The 24329-nt window shown below is 50.7% G+C and overlaps 1 protein-coding gene across 4 annotated transcripts in view; it reads left to right on the plus strand.

The window, feature by feature from the left end:
• The window catches only part of LOC123935906 (steryl-sulfatase-like), a 154927-nt gene that overhangs the window by 85035 nt on the left and 45563 nt on the right, over positions 1-24329 (plus strand). For all 4 annotated transcript variants that reach the window (XM_045996746.1, XM_045996748.1, XM_045996745.1 and 1 more), the window contains 2 exons: positions 150-573; positions 10930-11066. In XM_045996746.1, coding sequence (XP_045852702.1) covers positions 150-573; positions 10930-11066 — 561 coding nt within the window. The remainder of the gene's footprint in view (positions 1-149; positions 574-10929; positions 11067-24329) is intronic.

A 24329-nucleotide genomic window follows, 5' to 3' on the forward strand; every position in this document is an offset into this window, starting at 1 on the left:
GAACAGAAACACTGTGGGGTTTGACAGAACAGGAGTTGGGCTAGTCCGTGTACAGAGCAATCCCGCTTTCCCTCGTGTGGGACGCCGAAGCTGATCCTCACGTGGGGGTGTTTGCGGGGTCTGAACGTATCCTCCATTTGTCTTCTCAGGCAAGTGGCACCTTGGGACACACTGTCACAACAAGACAGATTTTTGTCACCATCCCTTGAGCCACGGCTTTGACTATTTCCACGGGATCCCCGTGACCAACCTGCGAGACTGCAAGCCCGGGGAAGGCAGCGTCTTCACGGGGGGCATCCGGGTGCTGGTCTTCATCCCCCTGCAGATTATCACCATCGCACTCCTCACCCTGGCGGTGCTCAGGTTCCTAGGGCTGGTCCACGTGCCCGTTGGGGTCTTTGTCTGCCTCCTCTGCCTTGCTGCCGTGGTCCTCGGCCTTCTGGTGTGCTTCCTCCATTACTTCCGGCCCCTCAACTGCTTCCTGATGCGGAACCACGAGATCACCCAGCAACCCCTGTCCTACGACAACCTCATGCAGAGGCTGACGGCCGACGCGGCCCAGTTCATGCGCCGGTGGGTATCGCCTTTTCTCCGGATGCTGCCTGTTGCCGCGCGGTGCTTGGGGATCTCCGTGGAGGCTGGAGGCCCGGGGTGGCTTCCCCTTGCGCGCTGTGGAGATGGCAGCCGGGCTCTCGGGGGGAGGGGTGCGCCCCGTGGCGTGGCACGTGCAAGGAAGAGCGATGCCGTGGGCTCTCACCCGAGTGGCTCTGCTCTGTGTCCCTCACGTCCTCTGCTTCTGAGACCACGCCAGACGGTCTCCCGGCCGACCCACGCTCATCACTCTTGGCGTGTGCATTGTCTAAGGATCGGTGTGGTCCTCGAGACAGAAGCGACGTAGGGAAGTCCGAAAGAGTCTGTGCAAGTTTCTGAGCAGCGCAGCTGTGGGAGAGGCCCGGCCGGGGCCAGTGATCTCGTGTGGGTATGTGACGGCCCCCTGCGTGCACAGGGTCGAGGGTTGCAGTCGGCCAAGGGACTAACCCTGCATAGCGGGGGCGGTGTCCGTCCCGAACAGACACTGTGTCAGGAGCACCTGCTATTGAGGGCTGACCAAAGCGTGTTGTTCCGTTTGCAACGCTGGGGTGTGTGGTCACTTGGCACATGCGTGCTGAGAGCGTGGTGGCTCGGGCCCCCAACGCGGGTCCCAGCTAAAGTGGCAGGAGGAAGGACGTGATGGGGTTCTGGACAGGAGGAGGAGGATTTTAAGCTGGCGGTCATGCTCCTGGCCTCTGTGGTCATGACGGGCACGTGGAGGTACCATTGAGTCAACGGTGCCTTCGTGAGCCTGAGTAACTGTTGGCCCGCACAGCCGGAGTAGGGAGTGCCTGGGCTTTGTGTTAGCAGAACCCAGAGGCGGTGACAACCCGCAGATCGCCAGTCTCACGTCCCGCCATTCCTACTGGAGAGCGCTCGGGCAAGGCTGCACACTCCCTGAGCGCGCCTGAACCCCGTGTCTCCTAGGACGCTCGGAGAAGTAGCTGGGGCGCCGTGGGGGTTTGCCACCAAAGCCACAACCGTCCTTATGCCTGTCGATTTTTCTACAAGGAGATGCTGGCTTGTGGTCCGAGGCAAGTCTTAGAAGTTTATGAGGTACACGATTTACAGCATTACCTAGTCTGGTGTACGCAGAGTGTTCCTAGAAACAAGGTTCTCTTCGTTTCTTTCTAGTACAGGGGTCACTTCTGAAACTTTCCATCTTACTGGGCTGCGTGTTCCTTTTAAAACACCCTCTGGCTGTGACGGTAAATTGTGTCATCGCTCAACAGCGGGGCACGGTCCGCGTGGATGACAAGGCTGTCAGCTCGTGGGTCAACTCGCTGGGTTTTATGAGCAAGCGAACAGCCATTCCCAGGTAGGACGGCGCCCCATGGGATTGCAGTCCGGTCCGTCGAAGCTCAAAACCCAGCAGTGGGCTGTGCGCCAAACTGGCTGAGCCAAACGCTCAGTGACCAGGACGTGACCAGGAGAGCACCCCTGCCAGAATCACAGGGGTCAGGAATCGTCCTTGGTGTCCCGAGAACTCCCTCCTCCCCAGCATGTGCTCTTTGGACAGGAACGGTGGAATCTGTGGACAGTTCAGGTGATTACAAAGTCCCGTACTGGATCCCTCAGCACGTGACTTTGGGAGGGGACCCAAGCCATTGGACCGTGAGGGCATTGACGCCTCTGCCGTCGATCCTGACCCTGTGGCCTTTCTGCCGTTTTGTGGCAGAAGTAGGGATCTAAGACGTGGTAGCATCACCCCGTGGGAAGTCGTCGTCGTCGAATTACTGTCGGAGGGTTACTCTTCCCAACACGCGGGTCCAGAGGGAATGCCGGTTGCCCGTGCTGCGTGGGGCCTGCGTGGTCAGTATTGCGGGAATGCCGCACGTGTGAACCGCGATGCCGTACGGGGAGAGCGGCTTCCCGGCGTCCGCTGAGGATGCCAAGATCAAAAGCGTCTGGACAAAACCATCCTTGGCCCCCCGTGTGCGACGTGCCGTATCTGACTCGGCCCACGGCATAGCCAGACACCTTGAGAATCTGCTTCCTGTGGCACCAAAGAAACATCGCTGTCGTTGCAAAAATACATGATTTGGAGGACGGGAAGACGCGTTTGTTAGTGCGGCCTCACTGGCCGGCGTATCCTGGGTCACGTAAGGTCTTTACCACGTTCGTGTGGGAAAGCGGTTCCGACTTGGAGCGGAAGGAAAATGACGGAACACAGAGACAGTGTCTGTGACGTCCATTCAGACGCACCTGAGTTCGGAACTTCACGGTGCAAGGAGTCTTCTTCAGTGAATTTACAGAAGAGACTGGGTCGGCCCAGTGCCCATCCGACTCATACGTCGAAAGGAGCGAGGAAGATGATGTACACTCTTGTTTCTCCAATTTACGTTCTTCCCGTAAGCCTTGTCTCTGGACTGGTTTATCCTGCCGATGCTCACTGGAGGTGTGGACCGGTGGACGGCAGGGGCAAGAGGCAGAGAGGCCTCGTTGGGGTGCGATGCTCTCAGATGAGCCCTCCCTTGCCAGGTTTGCGACAATCGTGCCCCCGGACTCGAGTGCACACGTCTGTACAACGGCACACTCCACGGTGCCCCTAATTCCTAAATTAGGCCTTTGGCCTTAGGGATAAAAATACATCCTGGGACATGCTTCTGTTGGGAAGCCAGATAATGAGGTCTCCAGGCCATATGTTAAAAACCACAGAGTCATGCAAAAGACAGGTCATCCTTAATGCAATTTAATTAGCGAGAAGTCCGTGTTGCTCTTTCAAGCAGAAATGAGCTGTGGGTTCCTTAGGGATTCCCAACCCTCTCTCTGTGTCCTGAGCGAAGGACCCTACAGCCATACGGCTTGCCCCCTGGGCCGTCGGTTTCTTCCGGGCTCTGTGACTCACAGCCAGCACGGGGACACCGTGCCAACCGCGGCTTAGCTTGGGGCACGTTCCAGTGTGGATGACCTTCGTGGAGTCCTTGTCTATGACCGGCCAGGCCCTGGGGATACACACGTCACCGGGGACACATTTCACACACGTCACCTCCTTCTTGCTACAGAACATCCATGTGGCATGGGAAAAAGAGATGTCTTCTTGTGGAGGACTTTGAGTCTCCACACTTCAGAGCAGAGGGCCAGAGCCATGTGGGTAATAGTAGAGATCAGATCTGGAAACCACAGCAAATTGCCTACGGAGGCCGTCCTCTCTGTCGGAGCGGGCCATGTGGATCCCTTTAAGGTGTTTCCGACTCAGCCAGCTTACCTCCTCCTTACAAGAGGAGGAGGAGCAGACCAGGGAATGATACAGATGGAAACAGAAGTCTCCGGGTCTCGTGCCCCCGAAGTAGAACACGTCCCGGTAATTCTTACGGGAGCTCTGATGTCCGTCCCCTCATTGCCATGGAGATGGAGAGGTATTTGCGGACTCTGAAAAGAATTCACAGGCTGCCTAGTAACAGGTGAGCTCAGTGAGTTAATTTGATTCACCAAGTAGTTTTTCCCTTCGTGTAAGTCAAGGCCACGTTTAAAAGGTTGATGCCCGTGGGTAGAAGGAGACCCACATTTCTCGTCGTCTTCGAACGAGCAGGTGAACTTTGGTCACTCTCGGTGCGGAAAGCCGGCGATGTCGGACCCTTTCCTCCCTAAATACATCGAAAACGGTGCTTCGCAGCTAGGAAGAACATTTATGCGGAAAGAAACCGCTCTCTTTCTCCCTGTGAGCCTCACGTGTGCAGGCTGAAGAGGGTGCTTTCAAGGACGATGGCGTTGTACGCGCCCTCGAGATTTGTACGGTTTCACAGTCTTCAGTCACTGCGTTCGTAAATTCCTACGAACTTTACCGCGAGCGTTCGGATGCCCAGGCCCACACGTTCAACGCGTCCGGAACAAATTCAGAGTGTATTCTGTATGTATACAGCATGTTCCCCGCCAGCTATTCTAAGAGGCTGTCATTAGAAGTGAGATAAACGCTAGTCATTTCCAGTTACGCTTAGGATGGGGCATCTGAGAACAACATCTGAGAACAAACCCACCGTCTGGAAAAGACGTAGACTTCTGTGTTTACTCTCTGCTTTCCCAGAGTGGGGAGATCTTGTTTCTGCAATGTTAACAAACCCTGACCCCTGACTGGTCCTCAAAGGGAGGTGAGTGCGACGTGAGTGCACGGGGGCGGGGAACATCACGTGGCTGTGGAGAGATGATGTCCTCATGGGAGGGTCGTGGGGAAGAGCTCCGTTTGCCGTGTCCTGGGCTCTGGAGCTGTATAGGAGACGAGACTTCCTCCTGCAAGGGCGGTTGGTGTCCTCATAAAGCCCTCAAACGTGGGGCCGCTGATAAGTGTGCCATGAGGAAACCTGACCTTTTATCCGGTTCTGCTGCCGTCGATACTGGGCACAGTCAGAAGCCTGGAATGCACTAACAGGGTAGCCTTCGACAGCCAGGCCTTTGACACCTCCAGCCAGACCGTGGTGTAAGTGGCCCTCACGAGCGGCTGTGATTTGGCCCAGAGCATGTTGCCAAGCAAGGGATCGTGGGATGACTTGATTAGTTTCAGTAAGAGTTGAAGCCAGAAAGGAAGAGCGGGGACGTTGATCTTTAATTCACGGCAACAGTAGTGCATCCCATCAGAATTAAGGGCCGTACAGAGGGACACACACACACACACACACGTGTTCACCGGCGGAAAGGTTGGGTAATTGAAAAACGGTCTTGCTCGGTAAGGCTAGATGCCCCTGGGTGAGCCTCTGCCGTGCATGGGTCACCGGGACACGGGTTCGGAGCAAAGGGGTCCTGTGGCTCTTCGAAGCTGCCCCCGTCCCGGGCAGAGCATCCTGCAAGCCATCTTCACATGTGGAGGGAGGCTTGCTTTTCGTGATTCCGCATCCAGATCCGTGTCATCCCCGACGGAGTGGGGCGTGGATAAGGCGCTGTCACACCCCCCCGTTCTCCATCAAACACACAGATCCCTTTCACACCCTGGGATCATGACCTAAACTGGAAATCGGGAAGCATGAGCGCTGGACGTCGAGTTCATAGGTCCACGGCAGGTCCAGGCTGCTGAGGGAATGAGGGATGGATGGTATCTGTCGTAGGGCCCCCGGGAATGGGACGTGGCTCAGCTCCTTCCGGGTGGTGAGCGGTTGCCCTACAGGTATGCGGGCTAGTGCAGTCGACTTTCCCGGAGAAAGCAGAAATGCTGGTTCGTGAGAGGGAACCCCGTAGGGGGGAACTTCCGAGTGGTCTCGATATTAGCTTATTCTTTTTAGCGCTCAGAACCCCTGCTGAATGATGGAATGGCTGTTCTGTCTGCACCTCAGCCCTGACCACACGTTGACTGCTCCCAGGCTCATTGGTTCCTGCCCTTTGCGGCCTTCTGTCCCCTTCTCTGGGCTGAGCGTGAGCGTCAGGAATCTGTACCAGCCCATCTGTCTGGTCTTGTCTGTGTTGGAACAGTTACTCCGAGCAGGACAGATTTACTCCTAGGGGGTGAATAAACTCTCCTATTCCTCTCCTCTTTGACGGTCCATCTAAGGAGGCTCTCTGCACCTTTTAAGATGCTCTTCTAGCGATGGCCAAGACACGCGATTGATTTTCCAAAGCCACCTTGGAAAATGCATCTCCTCCCTCAAATCTCATTTCCTATTATGACAATCCTAATTGTTTCTGAGGTCCTACTACCTAAACTGCAGGAAAACTATCTATCTACCTACCTACCTATGTATTTATTTGCTACATATGCTAGTATCTTGCTGTCTCTGGGTTCGGACAATGAATGAATGCATGCAGGGAATTTACAGCCAGAACCAGCAAAGGATCTTTCCTGCACCTGTTGCATGGTGGGGCATGTGGGTGGCTTTAGGTATTTTTATTTGGATCACACTGGGTTTGGGGAGGGGGCGTCACAGATGGTGATGGACGGGGTCAGAGCCTGGCATCCTCACTGGCCAAAAAGCCCTTGATCTAACGAGAGACCTCAGAGTCACAACGAGGCTGCGTCCGTGGAATCCTTGCACAGAGAGCCCCGTGTGAAGCCCAGCCCAGCCGATGAGGCCAATGTGCACATGCTGGAGGGACGTAAGCAAAGACTGAAATCAGGCTGCTTTTTAAACTCTGCTTGGACGGACTGGCTTTTAGAACGGGGTGTCCATATTAAAGGACAAAAGTGTGTCAAGTAGAAAGTTGCAATTGTTGCTGTTGCAACGGCAACAGTTGAAATCGTTGTGTTCACGCCGTCACACCAAGGACTTGCCTTCCGCGACCCAAGACGTAGCAGAGCCTGTGTGTTCGTGCGGTATCTTTCTGGAAGTCTTTCCACCTGTATGGACTTTCATTTTATTTTTAAAGATTTATGCATTTATTTTAGAGAGTGTGTGAGTTGGGGAGGACAGAGGCAGACAGTCTCAACCAGAGTCCCCACAGAGCATGCCGCCCGACGGGGGGCCCGGTCTTGTGACGTCCTGAGGTCGCCTCCTGAGCTGAAACCAAGAGTCAGACGCTCAACTCACTGAGCCACCCGGCTGCCCCCATGGGATTTTAGTTTGAAGATTATTTTGATGTCGGGGCCCCCGGCTGGTTGAGTTGGTAAAGCACGTGACTCGACCTTGGGGTTGTCGGTTTGAGTGCCCGTTGAGTTCAAAGATGACGTAAAATCTTTTGAAAAATGTTCTGATTGCTGGGCGCCTGGGTGGCTCAGTCTGTTAAATGTCTCCTTTCGGCTCAGGTCTTGGTCCTGGGGTCCCGGGATTGAGTCCCACGTCAAGTGCCTGGCTCAGCAGGGAGTCTGGTTCTCCCTCTCCCTCTGCCTGCTTGTGCCTCTGTCTCTAATAAGTAAATCAATGAAATCCTTAAAAAATATTCTGATATTTTGAATGAGTGGTTTAGGGGCTCTGTGTTACAGAACTCAGGGTTGTAGCTCCCCAGGTGAGTATCGAGGACAGGCGTCTGCTGTCGTCCTCTCTGTGGGTGTGCACGGGGATGGGTCTGGCACTGGCGTGTTGGTGGAAACCACTCACGGGTGCTGAACCCCTGGAATCGTCCTTTCTCTGGGAGCAAGTTCTGAGCTCAAGCTGCGTTCCGGCGGCAGGACCCGGCAGAGCTGAGCTCTGGGGTTTTAGTGGCTCGGACCATGTCGGCCATACGGGAACAAAGCAATCTTAATGTGTACGCGTCCGTGTGGTGTTCCCAGCGTGGGCTGGGTGACTTGACGGCATCTGCTGCTTTGTGCCTCCTGTGATCACCGGCATCAGCAGCCTCCGAGGGCTCCCATACCGAACCCACAGACGTGCCCATTTGCATTCCCGCTACGCCCGATGCCGGTCAATTTTGGATCTTGGTGGCATGATAAGGTTCAGCCCTTGGGTGAGGAATATTCTGTTCGAGAGCTTCGTGGCAGACAGGAAAAAAACATAACAAAAAACGGCTTCACTATCTGCTCACGTGCGTTTTCACTCCGCGTTTATGGGACGTCCGTCTTCTGACTCCGGGATTGAAATGATTGCAGGTTGCCAGGAAGGCAAGGACCTGCCTTCTGTATTTTTCACAAACATAGCAAAGGCACGGGGCGGGAGAAGGTTCGGTCTCTTCCCACAGCTTGCAAGACGGTGGCAGTCAACTTCCCAAAGCGCGATGTGCTGAATGGCTCTGGCAGACAGCTCGGGACTTTGTTCGCGAGAACTCTCCCGCCCCCGACTCCATGGAGTGTCCTGCGTTTTCAGAGCGCAGGGAAGGGAGACCCAGACCGCCCCCACCAGCCTGACCCGCTCTCTGTGCCGGGAACGATACTGCTCCGTGAGAACTTGCTCGCCGGAGAGCAGGCTGCCAGGCCCAGCCCAGGGCGTGTGCAAAGCTGCCGCAGGTGCAGGTTCGTGGGCTTGTGGCCCGTTGCTGTGCACCAGGGACCGGACCTCTGTTCCTGCACGGTCCATCCTTGCCATACGGAGCTCTGCACACTGCTGCGTGTCTCTGCATTTTCCAGGCTTGCCGGTGCTTCTAAAACCTCCTCACGGCACGTGGACACCCAGGACCTGGGCTGGGGTCGGCAGGGCCAAGCCGCTCGGTGAAACACAGCTCTGTCGAGAGATGACAGCAGAGAACCTTCTAGAAATACTGCACGGTGTGGTGATAAGCACGGGGACTGCCTTCTCCCCTTCCGCCCAGGGTCCACGGACGTTGCAGGATAAGAGTCCCGCTCTGGGGCTCGGCTTGAACTCCGTGGTGCGCTGACCGCTCTCGAGCACCCGGGCCGTGGATGCTGATTACGTCAGGCTCCCTGGTTTGCCTGTTGAGCCAACGGCATCGTCCCGTCCATTCCTTCTGGCCTCACATTTCAGAATGCCCCGGCTTGGGATGGAGGCCGATGGCGGGATCTTCCTTCTACATCTTTTATGTATTGATTATTTTCTCGGAAGCCCTCGGGCATGCGAACCCTCCTCATCGTCACCACAGTCTCTGCCGCATCCCGTATCACCCGCTCTGATCACACACGAGCATGGAAGGGTGACTTTTTGAGCTGCCCGACCTGTTTTCCTGTCCTTTAAATGTACAAAGAAGCAGGAGAGCCGAGGAGGGCAACATGGTACCCGTAGGTCATGTCACTGTCCATCTAGGGAGGGTGTCACGGCGTGTTTACTTGGGGGACTGTAAGCCGGGTTTTAGGGCCATTGTCTGCCTCTTGAAAAGGAGCCGCAGTGTGTCCAGGTGTGGGGAAACCTCCCCCAGGATGACTCAGACGGGAGGCCCCGGGGACAGAGGTCGGTGCCCTGTCACGTCTTGGTGTCCCTTCTGCCAGGGTCCTGGAGGGCATCTGCTCTTACAGGCGGCCAGAGCGACGCTTTGGTAGACATCCTCGGTGCTGACCGTAAGCGTGGACGGCAGCTGCCGTGGGCCCCTCTGAATGTGAACGCATCTTCTTCCCTTTCTGACAAGTAACGGGCAGGAGTCCTGGTAGACCAGACGTCTCGGGGCTGGATTCTCGTGCAAATCCCACTTGGCGTGGAGAGGTGCTGTAGATCACATTCAAGGTTTCCACGTGTTTGCTGGTTGGCTTTTGGTGATTTTGGGGGGAGGGGAGGTTGGGCTTTTTTACTTAATTGTAGAATAATAACCAGGTCACTTTCTGGCATGCTCTTTTGGAAAGGGAAAGTGACAGAAATCAGCAGCAGCCCTGCCTCTCTGAAGGGACACCCAGATGGTCCACAGTAACGTGCCCAAGTTGGTCGTGAACCAGCAGGGACCCGGCTCATGTAAAGTTTGAGTTTCAGGCTGATGATCTGTTTCAAAAGGCAAAGGGAACCTCCGTGTGCAAGGAGCCACCTTCCATATAAAGGGTGATGAGCAGCCGGTCTGAGGATGGCCCCATAAGGCGTTATGGGGATGGAACGAACCCAAGCGGTGTGCTCGTGGACGCCCCCATAGAAAGGGGCTTCCACCATCAGTCGAGTCCGTCCTTCACTCTGTCTGTGCCCAGCAGCCATCAGAAGGGCACTTGGACAACAGCGCCGTTGACACGGAAAGGCATTTCTGGCGCTTTCCAGGACAAAGGTGAACTCTGAACTGCTTCCATGAAACCAAAGGGCTTCCTCAAAGTGCATTGGTCAGAGATCAGCGCCTGGCAAGGAGGAGGAGCTGGGACTTCCCGACCCCTCTCAGCAGACTCGGGTGAAACCCCTAGACCTTCGCACACTCCGCACAGTCCTGACTGTTGTAACAAGGCCCCCCCGTTGGCAGTGTGACTTACAGCTCTCTCCCAGCTGCGTGTTCTCGCCCGTTACAACACAGGCTGTTTTGATACACACTGAACGAGGAAATGCTTCTGCAATAACTTGACACTTTTTTATCGCTTGGGACGAGCTCAAAGAATGTTCCCGGTAACTTCCAAAACGTCAGTGTGGACGGTGGGGCCTTTATTGGAGGAGACGAGTTCGGTAGTAGAAGGTGGGCAATATGGCGGAACGGTTGACTTGGCATTAGATGGGGGAGACGGGTGCTGCCGTAAGAAGTCAAGAAATGGGGGTGTACCGGGCAGTAGCTTGTGTGTGTGCGTACATATTCCAAAGGGAATATGCTTCTGAAGGCTCTTGAGTTCCTACTCATCACTGTATAGAGAAGGAAGAATAGAATTCAAGGCTGTTCCCATGACATTCCTTCCAGAGCTATGTCCTTGGGGAAACGTGTTGAGAACATAGCAGGTGAGCCTTCTGCCCGGACAGGGTGACCATGACTCTTCTCTTCATAGGCACGTTGTGCACACGTCCATTCTCCAGAGGACACGTGCAATGTTGGACGTCACCGTGTGGTGCTGCCTGACTTTTCACACAGCCTCACGTCATGCTAGTTGGATGGTGGTGGGAACGGGGCCCACGTGCTCATGATGCTGTGCACTCTCTCCTCTTGCAGGAACGCCAGGACGCCGTTCCTCCTGGTCTTGTCGTTCCTGCACGTGCACACGGCCCTCTTCTCCTCCAAGGACTTCGCCGGCAAAAGCAAACACGGCGCTTACGGCGACGCTGTTGAGGAAATGGACTGGAGCGTTGGTATGTGTGTGTGTGTCTTCCGTGGGTGCTCACGGCGTCTGTGAGTCCTCCTCCTTCTCCCTCGCGTCCTGGGAAGGGCCACCTCCGCGCCCCATGCCTGTATAGACAGCAGATGGGTTTTGGGGTTTTTTTGAAAAAGGTACTGAAACGTAAGTCAGAAAGGTAAATGGAGCATAAACAGCGTCTTCAGCCCCAAGAGCGTGGTTGCGGTAGCCAGCGGCTCAGTGCCGGGGGAAGACGGGGTCTGGGGGCCGGCGAGCACAGGTGAACGGAGACAAGGGGCCAACGTGGTGTTCGCTTTCCCATCGTGGATCCTGTTAACAAGGAAACATGCACAACGCTGTGTCTTCTACAGCGACATTAGGTAAGTGGTAGGTTTGGGGACGCGGAAGACCACAGGCGCGCACGGCCGGGGCACACCGCTGCGAGGTCTCCTGGCGATGTCCTTCTGTCTGGAGCCATGGCCCCTGTGTTTCCTTCATCCAGGGCTGGTGTTCTGTGGCTGCCCCCGTGAGGACCGTTACACCGTCTTGTTCTTTGTGTTCCTTCTCTTCCTTCCTAAGAAAATTACTCTCTTCCCGAAAAATGTGCCATTGTGTTTCCAGAGCTGCTGGGAAGACTTCTTATTTTTTTTAAAAAAGTGTCCTCTCCGTGTCCGTGAGATCACCTTGACCCTGCCGTCTTGGCTTTTCTCTGGCAGACCCGAGCGATGTTGGGTGTGTTGTGTAGTGTGACGGGGAAGCCAAGGGATGGGAAACCAGGGGTCTGAACCCATCACGCAGTGCCTGTCTTTGCCGGTGACACTGTCCCTTGTGTGGATATTGTGCAATCCCTGTGGACAAAAGGGGACACCGTGGTCTCAATGTCACCAGTCCACAGGTTGCTTACGATTTTCCTGTGTTTGTTTTCCTTTCCTCTTTTTTTTTTTCCTTTTCTCATTCTTCCTGGGTTTTTTCGGTGCACCAAATTGGTAGTTTTTAACTCTTTCATCTACATGATTTGGAAATAAGCTGACCGTTGCCAAGGAGCATTTTTTTGTTTATTTGGTTTTGAGCTGCAAATTGAATGTGATGCTGCTTGCTTTTGGGGACGATGAGAAGAACAAGTGTTGGTTTGTTCCATTTTGTTAAGTCTCAAAAGGACCGCTGTCTTAAGAAACAAGGGGACAGGACCCTCGTGCTCCCTCTGGCTGTCCATGCACAGTGTCCACGAATCTGACAGAGGTCTTAAGTAGTTAGGCTTCCAGCCTGTCGTCTTTATGTGAAGAATTCAGAGGAGGCAAGCCCTCGGCTTCTTTCTTCTCTGAGGGTCTCTGATTCTGTAGAATGGAGAGGGAGTCGCTGTGATGAATGGTGGGGTTCACGAAAGCACAACATTCCCCTTTTCGAGACTGACAGGACAGATGCCTGGCCTGGGGCTGTCCTGGACACCAGGACGAGCCTGCCTCTCTTTGTTTCTGCTTCTTGAAATGTTGCCTGTGAATCCCTTAACGTGTTCCACAACTTTGTGCTGTGACTCAGTAAAACATTTCACCTTCTTGATGGCTGGTGATTTTAAGGGACAGGTTTCTTGGACGACTCCGTTTGTGGGGTAACACGCGGGCTCGTGCTGGTACCGTCCCGCGGACTGATGAATTTTTATTCCATTATCTTGCCACAGATGCGTGCCCTAACTCATGAGCAAGTCTGACATTCAGTGTTTTCCCCTCCGGGTCCCCTCGAGAATGAAACAGAGCGTGTTTCCAGTCTTTGAGGGCTGCGTTAGAACCCGATGTCCCATTTGTAGATGATTCTGTGCTTTTCTTTTTGCCAAAAAATGCAGTCCTCCCCGTAAGCAGTGACATCCATGCGTCGGGGCGTTTCTGCTATTTTACCAGGCCCGCGCATCTGGGCATTTCCAGGAACATCCCTTCTTTCCAAGAAAAGCCTTTCCTTATGAGGCTGACCGGACTGCGGCGTTCTGAATAATTACGTAATAAAATGAAATGGGCATATTTGCTTGAAAATGATGCCTCCTGCAAAAGAGCCCCATGAGAGGGGAGCGGGTAGCGGCAGAGGGCACGTCTCTGCCTTTTGGAGCATTTTCTTTCAATATTGTTGGACATGGCCTCATTCTGTGGAACCAGCTTTCTCCACTGCAGGGTTCCCTGTACCGGGAAAGGCATCGTCAAGACAAACACCTTCATTACTTGGTTGTGCTCCCTCCATGGCCGTTCCCACGCCACGTCCTTGTGTTCTTGCCTTATTCTTAGCTGAGGGATGGCACCATCTTGGGTAGCTATGGTGAGTGGGTAGGTATGACTCAAGGACAACAGAAGGGGCCCTGCACGGACCCCACGTGGGGGACTCACATCCTGGATCTAGACTCCCTCTAAGGAACCGACGGGTGGTTAGCCTTCATTCATGATCTCAGGGACTGCTGGTGCGGGGAGTCTGAACACGTGCCGTCCTCTGTGTGGTGGGCCGCCGGTGTGGGAGGTGGTGCCTCTGTGCCGGTGTGGGAGGCGGAGTGCTTATTGTCCCCATTCTGAGGATGAGGCAGGTGAGGCTGGCGGGGCGGGGGGGGAGGTGGGGGGAGGCTGACGCACCTGCCTGCCTCAGGTGTATTTCCTACAGAATCAGTAGACGTGATGAGCAGGAACCTGAATGCAGGTGTTTCCCCAGACCGTGAAGGTGGTTTCACCGGGTCCCACCGCTTTCCCTATAATGGGAAAGGCCACCTTGTAAGTGCCGGATGGCCAGCCATCAGCCAGAGGGAATGAGCTCGTTCTGCATTACGCACGTTTGTTGAATATGGGAGACTGATTTTCTCTTTTGGAAGCGGTGAGTAATGCTGATACGGCCCCTGACGTAAGGGAAGTTAGGAACCATGGAGGATTTAAGATTCTTCCAGGAGATCCAAAAATAACGCAGCGTGGAAAGAGGTGAATGCGTGTCCCAGCCAAAATGCTGATGTGCTTCTCGAGAGTTTGGGGAGGGGTCGGACAGGCATATGGGGCCAGTGCACACAGCCCACCATGTCATGTTGGCAGGATACCCCCACGCTCCTATCCTGGGGACAGTTGGGGCGCCTTCACAAAGTGTAATTTTCAATCCCAAGTAATTCTGAAGACGTAGAGCTTTGGGGAGGAATAAGCCACATCAGTGCGTTCAGACGGGCACCCGGTATCATGAGGCCGTGCCGTCCTAGCTGTTCTCCCTCACCTGGAAATGGAGTGATTCTTCCTTGGGATCTGTGAAGGCGACCAGGGCACAGGGAGCAGACGGAGGGACGGACGTGGTTGCTGCCGCTGGTTTCTTCTCTGTGCCTTGTACCGTTCCAGACGACATCTCCGGTCTGTCGGGCGGAATCTGCATGCATTGAGCATTCATTCAGAGCCCCGTGCCGTTGGTAGAGCCATGGGAAGGCATCATCAATCAGCACTTGCTCGGGATTCCACTAGCCCGTTCTGGGTCCTACAAAGGGAGATGCATCTCGAGCACAATGGGGTGAATGACTATAAATCTCGGGCTTTAGATCGGTCCTTTCAACTAAGAAAGAAGTCCCTGCCACTTCAAGGGTTGGGATTGCGTGGCTGACGAGGGTTTTTTTTTCCTTCTTTCAAACCAAAACCATAAGCTTTTTCTCTTCAGCAGAAGCACCACCAGCCTTGCTGTTGGCATGGAGAAGTCTTGAGGAGCGAGGTCTCCGTTGCCCAGTATCTGTGATGTGGTACCTGCTGGTGGCTATGTCTGATGCTCTGATTGTCCCTTTCTCCTGGCCTTTCCCTCCATGGGGCTGGACAGGGCCACCTTCTCTGGGTGCAGGGATGGAACACACAGCCAACCAGAAGGGGAAAACAGCACGTGGCCGACGTGCTTCTCCATGTCCAACGTAGAATTGAGCACATAGCACGTGGTATTTGTGGTCACACATCAAATCCATCTTGAGGAATGGAAAAAAAAAATTGGAAGGTCTCATTTAGCAGGTCAGGATAGTCCCAAGAACCTCTAGGAACACAAGCACATGAGGAGACTTGGGTGTTGGTCAGAGCCCCTCAAACCTATGGCGTAATTCTAACCAAGGTTTGGGTTATTGGGCGTGAGTCTAATGGAGTCTCCCTTTAAACATGGACTCTTTCTAAGACCATTGTGAGACCCTGTGGATAATCCCTCACTTAGTTGGTCCATGTGCCTGGGCCAAAGTGCTCTGGTTGGGTTCATGTAGAAGACATTTGCTTCTGGAATGCTGCAGACCAGGAGCATAGCAGGGGCCCCCAAAAATCATATTTAAGGGTGAAATCACGGGAGTCAGGCGCCTGAGACTTGCAAAGTCCTGTCCAAGGTGCTGAGGTTGCTAGTAAAGTGTGACTTGCTTTTACCCGTGTGCATGAAGGTCCACCTGTGGGAGTGGATAAGCGTGTTTTGAAAAGATACTGAAAACACTTGAGTAGGTCGCAACTCAAGGTTTCCTTCCATTGAAATCCAAGGTGAAAGTTGAGAGATGAACTTCCCTGTTTCTCCTTCTCATCAGCTAACATCCAGGCTCTAAAAAACGAAACGGTAACATTCTTTCTGTGATTCTTTTGTCCTCTGAGGAATGTAGTCTGGGCCACCATGCTGGATATTTCCTTTGGGATTCAGGACATCAGTTTTCTGTCTTGAGTGTTTAAATGCTCCTTTTCTTGATAAACGGGGCCTCCCTCTAAAGCGTGGAAACAATGTGTTCGCCTCTGAGGCATACTGAAAATGGAAGGCCGGGTTGACCATTCAGAGGAAGGGCAAAACAGAAATAATCCCCAACGGAAAAACAAAAAGAGTAGAAAACCAAGAAGAGTTTTCCCCAAAGGAAAAACAAGAAGAGTAGAAGACCAAGAAGCGTAGGAGTGGGGTTATCAGAATACTTCAAAAGACAGTCACCTCCAACTAGGAAGAGGTGAAACGACTCAGATAGGTTTAGCTACTAGGAACGTTAGGGTTGTCGGATGCACCGGAGCGAGCAATATTTGAAGAGCTCGGGGTCAGTGGGGATGGGGTATTCCTTCAAGAAGCACAGAGGGATGTGGTTAGGGGGATAACTTACTGGACTCTGTCTGGTCTGTGTTCTGCTTGGAGGGAGACCAGGAGTCAGGTGTTGGCTCAGAATGGGCAATTGGGTAATTTTCAGTCCGGCGTTGAGGCAGCAGATGGATCATTGAATAGACTGTTGACTGAAATGTTGCCAGAGAGTATCACAAAAGACAATTCAGCCTTGGAGTTTGGGTCATTAGGGAGTGACCCACGTGTCAGGCCATGGCAGGGGAATGAGGAGGAGGAGAATGGCGGGCTAGTGGCTTGGGAGGGGATGGGTTGCACCTCCAAACATGATGTGTTGGAAACCTGGGAGGAGGTAAAAGTGTTTACATGGCAGTAGTGGAACCATTTCAGGTATGCACAGGTGTGGGGGATGCTTTTAGGGGTTTGGATAAAAGACAAGAAGTCAAGCTTCTTGCGTCAAGCACATCAAGGGACTGGAGAGCCAGGGCATCCAGCCGGCTCCTTCCTTGTGAGTGCATGCACATAAAAGACACCAGGCTCCGCTCCCCTGTGACTGGAATAGCTGATTAGCTTCAATAACTTTCAGAGTAGAGGTTGATGTCTGCACAAGACCCCAGATGAGTAATGGTGTGCTTTAGAGGGAGCAAGTAGAGCCATTATGGACCACACATTCATTAACTGAGCTTCCAGTTTTATCAAACGCTCAGTGGAGACCTGAAAATTATTTCAAGGGTTGGTCACCAGCCAAAGTTCCAGGTTTTCAGTAGGTTTCAGGGAGGCAGGGAGGTGGTCTGTGCACACAAAGCATGCTGGCTTCCGGCTCTGTACAGCACAGCCCCATCTGTCAGCTCCATGGCGTGGAGGCGGTATTAAGAGTGAAATGCTCAGAACGCGTGACTCATTGTCACCTTGTAGCTGTGGTGCACGTTGCAGTGGACTGTGCTCGGGACCGTTCCTACTCTGATGTAGTGGGAAGCAGAACGTTGGAGCCTTTTGTAATAAAAGTCATAAGCTTCTTATGTGGAACAAGTACGTCCTCCAGTCTTCTGCAACCAAGGTTGGATGTGTTGTGAATTCTTGAATGTGTTTTTCACTCGCATTGTGTTTAAAAGTGTGCTCTGTAGAGTTTAAATAAAAATAAATAAATGAAGCCGGATTGCCCTGGCTCCAGACTAGACAGAATGATGGAGAAGAACAGGAAGCCCAGAAAGAGAATCTCATGTGAATGTGAAGTTGGCCTTTCAAGACAACTTCAAGCTAAGAATATTCAAGCTAAGAATAGACAATAATGTTAATTGCCATAGGATGATTACACTTTGGGAGACATTATGATTACCTTGGTGGTGCCTGGCATTGTAGTTAGTGTATTGCATGCACTGAAAAGAGATGGTGGTTGTGATGATGATGATGATGGTGGTGGTGGTGGTGATGAAGATGATGGGAATGGGGATCATGATAGTGGTGATGATGATGGTGGTTATGACGGTGATGGAGATGATCATGATGGTGGTGATGATGATGGTGGTTATGACGGTGATGGAGATGATCATGATGGTGGTTATGACGGTGATGGAGATGATCATGATGGTGGTGGTGATGATGGTGGTTATGACGGTGATGGAGATGATCATGATGGTGGTTATGATGGTGATGGAGATGATCATGATGGTGGTTATGACGGTGATGGAGATGATCATGATGGTGGTGATGATGTTGGTGGTTATGACGGTGATGGAGATGATCATGATGGTGGTTATGATGGTGATGGAGATGATCATGATGGTGGTGGTGATGATGATGGTTATGACGGTGATGGATATGATCATGATGGTTATGATGGTGATGGAGATGATCATGATGGTGGTTATGACGGTGATGGAGATGATCATGATGGTGGTGATGATGTTGGTGGTTATGACGGTGATGGAGATGATCATGATGGTGGTGATGGTGATGGAGACGATCATGATGGTGGTGATGATGTTGGTGGTTATGACGGTGATGGAGATGATCATGATGGTGGTGAAGAAGATGACAGTGATGGTCGTGATGCTGGTGATGTTGATCGTGAAGAAGGTGATGGTAATGATCATGATGGTGATGATGAAGGTGATGATAATGAAGAAGATGAGGATGAGGGTCATGATGATGATGGTGGTTAATGGTGATGAAGGTGATGATTTTGAAGAGGAAGATGGGGACAGTGATGATGGTGGTGATGGTGATGAAGATGATGATGATTTTTAAGATGAAGGTGATGGTGATGGTGGTGATAATGAAGATGATGGTGATGATGATGAAGGTGGTGATGGTGAAGAGGATGAGGGATGATGAAGATGATTTTGAAGAAGATGAGGATGATGGTGATAATGAAGATGATGGTGATGGTGGTGATAGTGATGGTGGTGAAGATGGTAATGATGATGGGATGGTAGTGATGGTGATTTTATAAAAGGTGGTAGTGATGGTGCTGATGGTGATGATGATGGTGGTGACGGTGATGATGGTGATGGTGATGATCATGGTAATGCTGCTGCTGCCGATGGTGCTGATGATGGTAATGATGATAGTGAAGAAGATGATGGTGATGATAGTGATGGTGGTGATGGTAATGATGGTGGTGATGGTCGTGATGATGATGATGATGGTGATGGTGATGATGTTAATGCTGGTGGTGATGGTGATGATAGTAAAGATGATGGTGATGGTGCTGATGATGGTAATGATGATAGTGAAGAAGATGGTGGTGATGATGATGGTGGTGATGATAATGGTGGTGTTGATGGTGATGGTGATGATGGTGGTATGGTGCTGATGGTGATGGTGATGACAATAATGGTTGTGATGATGATGATGGTGGTGATGGTGATGATGATTACGATGGTGATGGTGATGATGGTGGTGATGATAACGATGGTGATGGTGCTGCTGATGTTGGTGATGATGGTAATGATGATAGCAAAGAAGATGGTGATGGCGGTGATAGTGATGATGCTGATGGTGACGATGGTGACGACGGTGATGCTGATGGTGATGATGGTGATGACGGTGATGGTATGATGATCGTAGTCATGGTGCTGAAGGTGATGATAATGAAGAAGGTGATGGTGATGGAGATAATAGTTGTGGTGAAGAAAATGATGACAAAGAACGATGAAGACGAAGATGATGATGAAAATAGCAAAGACGAAGAGAAGAGGAAAAAAGTGATGCTGGTCCAGACAAAGAAGGCAGTTTCTCAGGGAGCTGTAGTTTCGGCAACTAGAGTAACTTACCCAAGCTCTCGGAGGTGGCATATGACACCTGGTCTGCTGTTAATCTGGTTTTGTGCTGTGCTGCTGTCCCCCACTCATCTAACCGAGCTCCCCTTGCAGATTGAGTTTGGAAAATTGACCCATGAAAGAATGCAGGAACATCATTACCATTGGGCTTTACTTATCCAGGATATGCTTGATCAAGCTCTTTCTAAAAGCAAAATAGATAAATATTTGCTCTAAAAGCAAAATAAATAAATAAATAGTGAAGGACAATATTGATAGACTCATGTAAAATTTAAAATTTCCTGATGTCAAAAAAGATAACGCAAAATCCTGGTAACAAACCAGTTTAAAGGCACTTATAGTAGCTACTTAAACTAAAGAGAAAATCCCTGAGGTGTAGAACGCATGTGTACAAAGGAATGGATTAAAAGATAAATACTAGGACAGATGCTGACAAGGATGCGGAGAAAGGGGAACCCTCCTACACTGTTGGTGGGAATGCGAGCTGGTGCAACCACTCTGGAAAACAGCATGGAGGCTCCTCAAAAATTTGAAAATAGAGCTACCCTACGACCAGCAATTGCACTACTGGGTATTTACCCTAAAGATACAAACGTAGTGATCTGAAGGGACACGTGCACCCGAATGTTTACAGCAGCAATGTGTACAATAGCCAAACTATGGAAAGAACCTAGATGTCCATCAACAGATGAATGGATAAAGAAGATGTGGTTCATATATACAATGGAATACTATGCAGCCATCAAAAGAAATGAAATCTTGCCATTTGCGATGATGTGGATGGAACTAGAGGGTATTATGCTGAGCGAAATAAGTCAATCGGAGAAAGACAACTATCATATGATCTCCCTGATATGAGGACGTGGAGATGCAACCTGGGGGGTTTTGGGGGTAGGAAGGGAGGGAGACAAACCATAAGAGATTCTTAAATCTCACAAAACAAACTGAGGGTTGCTGGGGGGAGGGGTGTTGGGAGAGGGGGAGGGGGTTATGGACATTGGGGAGGGTATGTGCTATGGTGAGTGCTGTGAAATGTGTAAACCTGGTGATTCACCTGTACCCCTGGGGCTAATAATACATTATATGTCTATAAAGAAATTTAAAAAGTAAAAAAAAAAAAGATAAATACTAGGAAAGGGAGTTGGTTGTGTCAACGTAGTGTGTCAGATCAGTACATACTTTGTAGCACTGAGCGTTACAATTTCTGAAATCATAATGTTAACAATAATTACCCCCCCAAGAAAAGCTTCAGTAATATAATGAATGATACAGAAAACCTGTTAAAGTTATATATGACATATTGTATGGATTCTTATATGTATGCCATATTATATGGATTCTTAACAAAAGCAGACATTTCTCTTGGCTTTTTTTTTTAATTAAACAAATAAAAAGTCTGTTGTCATTTATGCGGCAGAGTCAGCACATTTTCTTACGCCCCTAGTCCCAGGATGCGCTGGTGAAGAGCCGAGGCCGTCCAGTCTTCTCCAAGTTGCCGCTGCTAACCTTAGCACTCAGTTTACTTACAGAGTGTATTTTAACAATTCAGCCAGCATTGGCTTTTTCTGAATCCCAAGGCTTCTCTGACACAATTATTAAAACTCAACTCAAGCAACAAATTGGATTTTATTTTCACACTGGTGCTTCTCTTCATTGAAAATTCCCTTTTGAAATTTTTCAGCAGACTTTAATTTGCTTGGGGGCGGGTGTGTGCGTGTGTGTGTGTGTGTGTGTGTGTGTGTGTGTGTGTACACGGGGTCCTCTGACCTCCTGTGTCTCTCCAGGTGCATCTTAAATAGCACACTTTTTTTTTTATTCGTTTATTTATTTACAGCATAACAGTGTTCATTGTTTTGGCATCACACCCAGTGAATAGCACACTTTTTGGGCAGAGTTTGTTAAATCTGTTTAATTGAGTAACTTCCATGGGATGCTAATTCCCCAAAGTGGAGATTGATTTTTAGACTCTTTTTTATTTTATTTTATTTATTTATTTGAAAGACAGAAATCACAAGTAGGCGGAGAGGCAGGCAGAGAGAGAGGAAGAAGCAGGCCCCCCACCGAGCAGAGAGCCCGATGCGGGGCTCGACCCCAGGACCCTGGGATCATGACCCGAGCCGAAGGCAGAGGCCTTAACCCACTGAGCCACCCAGGTGCCCCGGAGATTGATTTTTGGAAAAGGCAGCAAAACAAGGAACTCTACTAGCTTATCCCAGACTATCAAATCTTGTGTATAGCCTTAGCGTGGTATGTCAGCTCTGAGTCAGATAAAAGACGACCTCCAGTCTTGTCCCGGTAAGCCCTTCTTACCAAGATAATCATGACCTAGACCCTGCCGACTGACAGTCTCTTCCCAGGCCCTGTGTTGCCTAGTGGACAAATTTTTTGCTCCAGCAGACCTAGCCAGGAGAGAAGTGAAATCGCTCCTGGAGAGCACTGTTTACCTGAATGCAGGATACCTAATGAGGTTGCGGAAACTTTAGGAAGACATCTAGGAAGTGAGGATAATGCATGCACTGTAAAGGGACGTCTAATACGGACCTACCTAGGTATAATTTTCTCTCCACGGTCGCCAAGCTGATTTAATCAAGAGATAGTATAAAGAAATCACATGCTTGGTTTGCAAAGGTTTGCACTAAGCTTCAGGGCGTGTGCAAAAGAATTCAGGAAATGTGCCGTGGAGGTAGGTCAGAATGCTTAACACATATTTTTAAAATGCAGAACTTCCTCAACATCCTATATGGGATGTTGTTCCTAGAATATAATTTTATTGAAGTTCGTACACCTTCCAGACGTGAAGAAAAAATAAATGAATTTAGCGTACATGAAAATAAAATCAGCTGTGCCAGGATTTTCCGTGATTGTCACTTTCTGAGATGTATGTTCGAGGACTCCCTTGTAAGTGGTATGCAGGACGCGGCCGGTGCGGGATGACACCGACCGATGTGGGATCTTGCTTCCCTCTGTGCTTCTGTATGGGGACAGTTTTCTGTCCATCCAGAGGCTGTCCTGTGGCAGGATGAGCCAACCGCTGAGTCCTGGGGGCACAGAGCTCAGGAGGACAGCTTGGAGGTACCTGTCCATTGGCATCCATTTGAATGTTGTCCTCATTGTAATTGTTTTTCTGATTGACAAAGTAATCAGACACGAGCAAAACCAAAGAACACAGACCCAAGTGACATTACGGACGTGCCTTCTCCGTGATGGGCAGCCTCACTGACGATCTCAGACAAAGATTCTACTGCTTTGTAGAAAATCATGTAATATCATGTGTTGCCAATATCATGTAATAAATTAAGACATGGTCCTATTATTAAGAGTGTTTTATGCAAACTCTCCGCATGGGTTTTTGCCATTTTCCTTTAACACCCAAGTAAATACTGGGCTGTTTTTCAACTTTAGCATTTCGATTTCCACATCGTATTTCTTAAACTTCAGCTTACTGAAGCTTTCCTCTAGGAGGGACAGTGTAGTTGCTACCAAGTTTTTGTTTTTCTGTTTGAGGCAGCACCGTGGTGACGATTCTCTTCTGTTTATCTCTGTGAATTGGTGGAACATTCCTGAAAGACATGTTTCCCAGAATTAAAAGTACTGAATCAAAGGGTCTTAGAAAATTAAATTTTAGTAGGTACTGTCTGAAACATCTTGTCTTTTTTTAACCTTTACAGGGGGACACACATTGATGATGTGTGTGAATGCTAATTTTCTCATAATTTCAACAGCTCTAGGTATTATGATTTGGAAAAGATGTTTACTTTTCTGTTTCTCAGGTGAAAACTGCTATTTCACCATTTCAGCTTTCCGTCCAGTTACACCTTTAGTTGAAACTATACATTTCCATGCAGTTATGTTTTTCCTCCTAAGAATTCCATTCTCATATCCCTTCCGTGCTTTTTATCGTGTTGTCTGTCATTTTTGTTATTGATTTCTATGGGCTCTTTACATGTGAAGGACATTAATAGTTTATTTGTTGTATGTTACAAATTTTTTTCCTGCTTTTTTGTCTTTTCATTTTATTTGTAGACTCCTTTTGTGGTGAATTTCTGTGGTCAAATTTGAGTGCCTCTCCTCTTTGGCTTTGGGGATTGCTGATGGGCTTTAAAAAGGCTTTTTCTACCTAGAAAGTTATGTATCTTTTCCCTTGTGTTTCCTCCAAATGTGTGTATGGTCTCATGCTTTACAGTGAGGTATGTGAAGTATGGAAAGGAACAGGTGTGTGACCATTCGCTCGTTGTTACAGCTTTTGGTCTCAGGTGGTCAGCGCTCCTGGCTGGCGTGGTTGTTGAGGAAGATGGGTCGTGCTATCCCAGTGCTGCACTTTGCCTCTGGGCAGCAGGCAGCAGGTCAGACTCTTCCTGCAAAGCGTGTGCAGAGTTCACACTAATGAGGCCCCCACGGCCACTGTCAGCCTGGTAGGTGTCGACCAGTGGTCACGTCCCAGGGTGAGCAGCACGAGGTGGTTCAGGAGGGAAGGGCTGCTCTGTGAGTGGGCGGTGCTGACGGTTCATCCCTGTGTCATCACCAGTGGATTTGGTGCTAAAGTACATGAGGACACGCAGGAGGGTCTCTTGCACCCCTCCCCCACCACCTGTCCGCCGCAGGTGTTCTTGCTCCTGCCTAGGGGCACAGAATCTTATACGGGAGCAGCTGTCCCCAAATGCCCCCAACAGGACATTGCTGCTCTGCTCCGTGTTCCCAGGCAGCAAGGAGGAAGCGCGTGGCTGATGCCATGGGGCATCCTGACCTCACTGGTGATCCCACCCGCGTCCCAGAGCTCTGGGTGTGCTCCCGGGACCCTGCACTGCTCCCCCTTGATGGCCTCTCCTTGTAGTTCATCTACTTACTTGTTTCACTTTCAAAGAGAGTTAGGGAGAGGGAGGAGGCAGAAACTAGCGTGTGTCGGTCTCATTTCCGGGATTTTCAATGACCGGTGTTAAAGCCACATTGATTTTCGCATTCAGCACGGG

Source organism: Meles meles, chromosome Y (assembly GCF_922984935.1).
Source record: "Meles meles chromosome Y, mMelMel3.1 paternal haplotype, whole genome shotgun sequence".
Taxonomy (NCBI): domain Eukaryota; kingdom Metazoa; phylum Chordata; class Mammalia; order Carnivora; family Mustelidae; genus Meles; species Meles meles.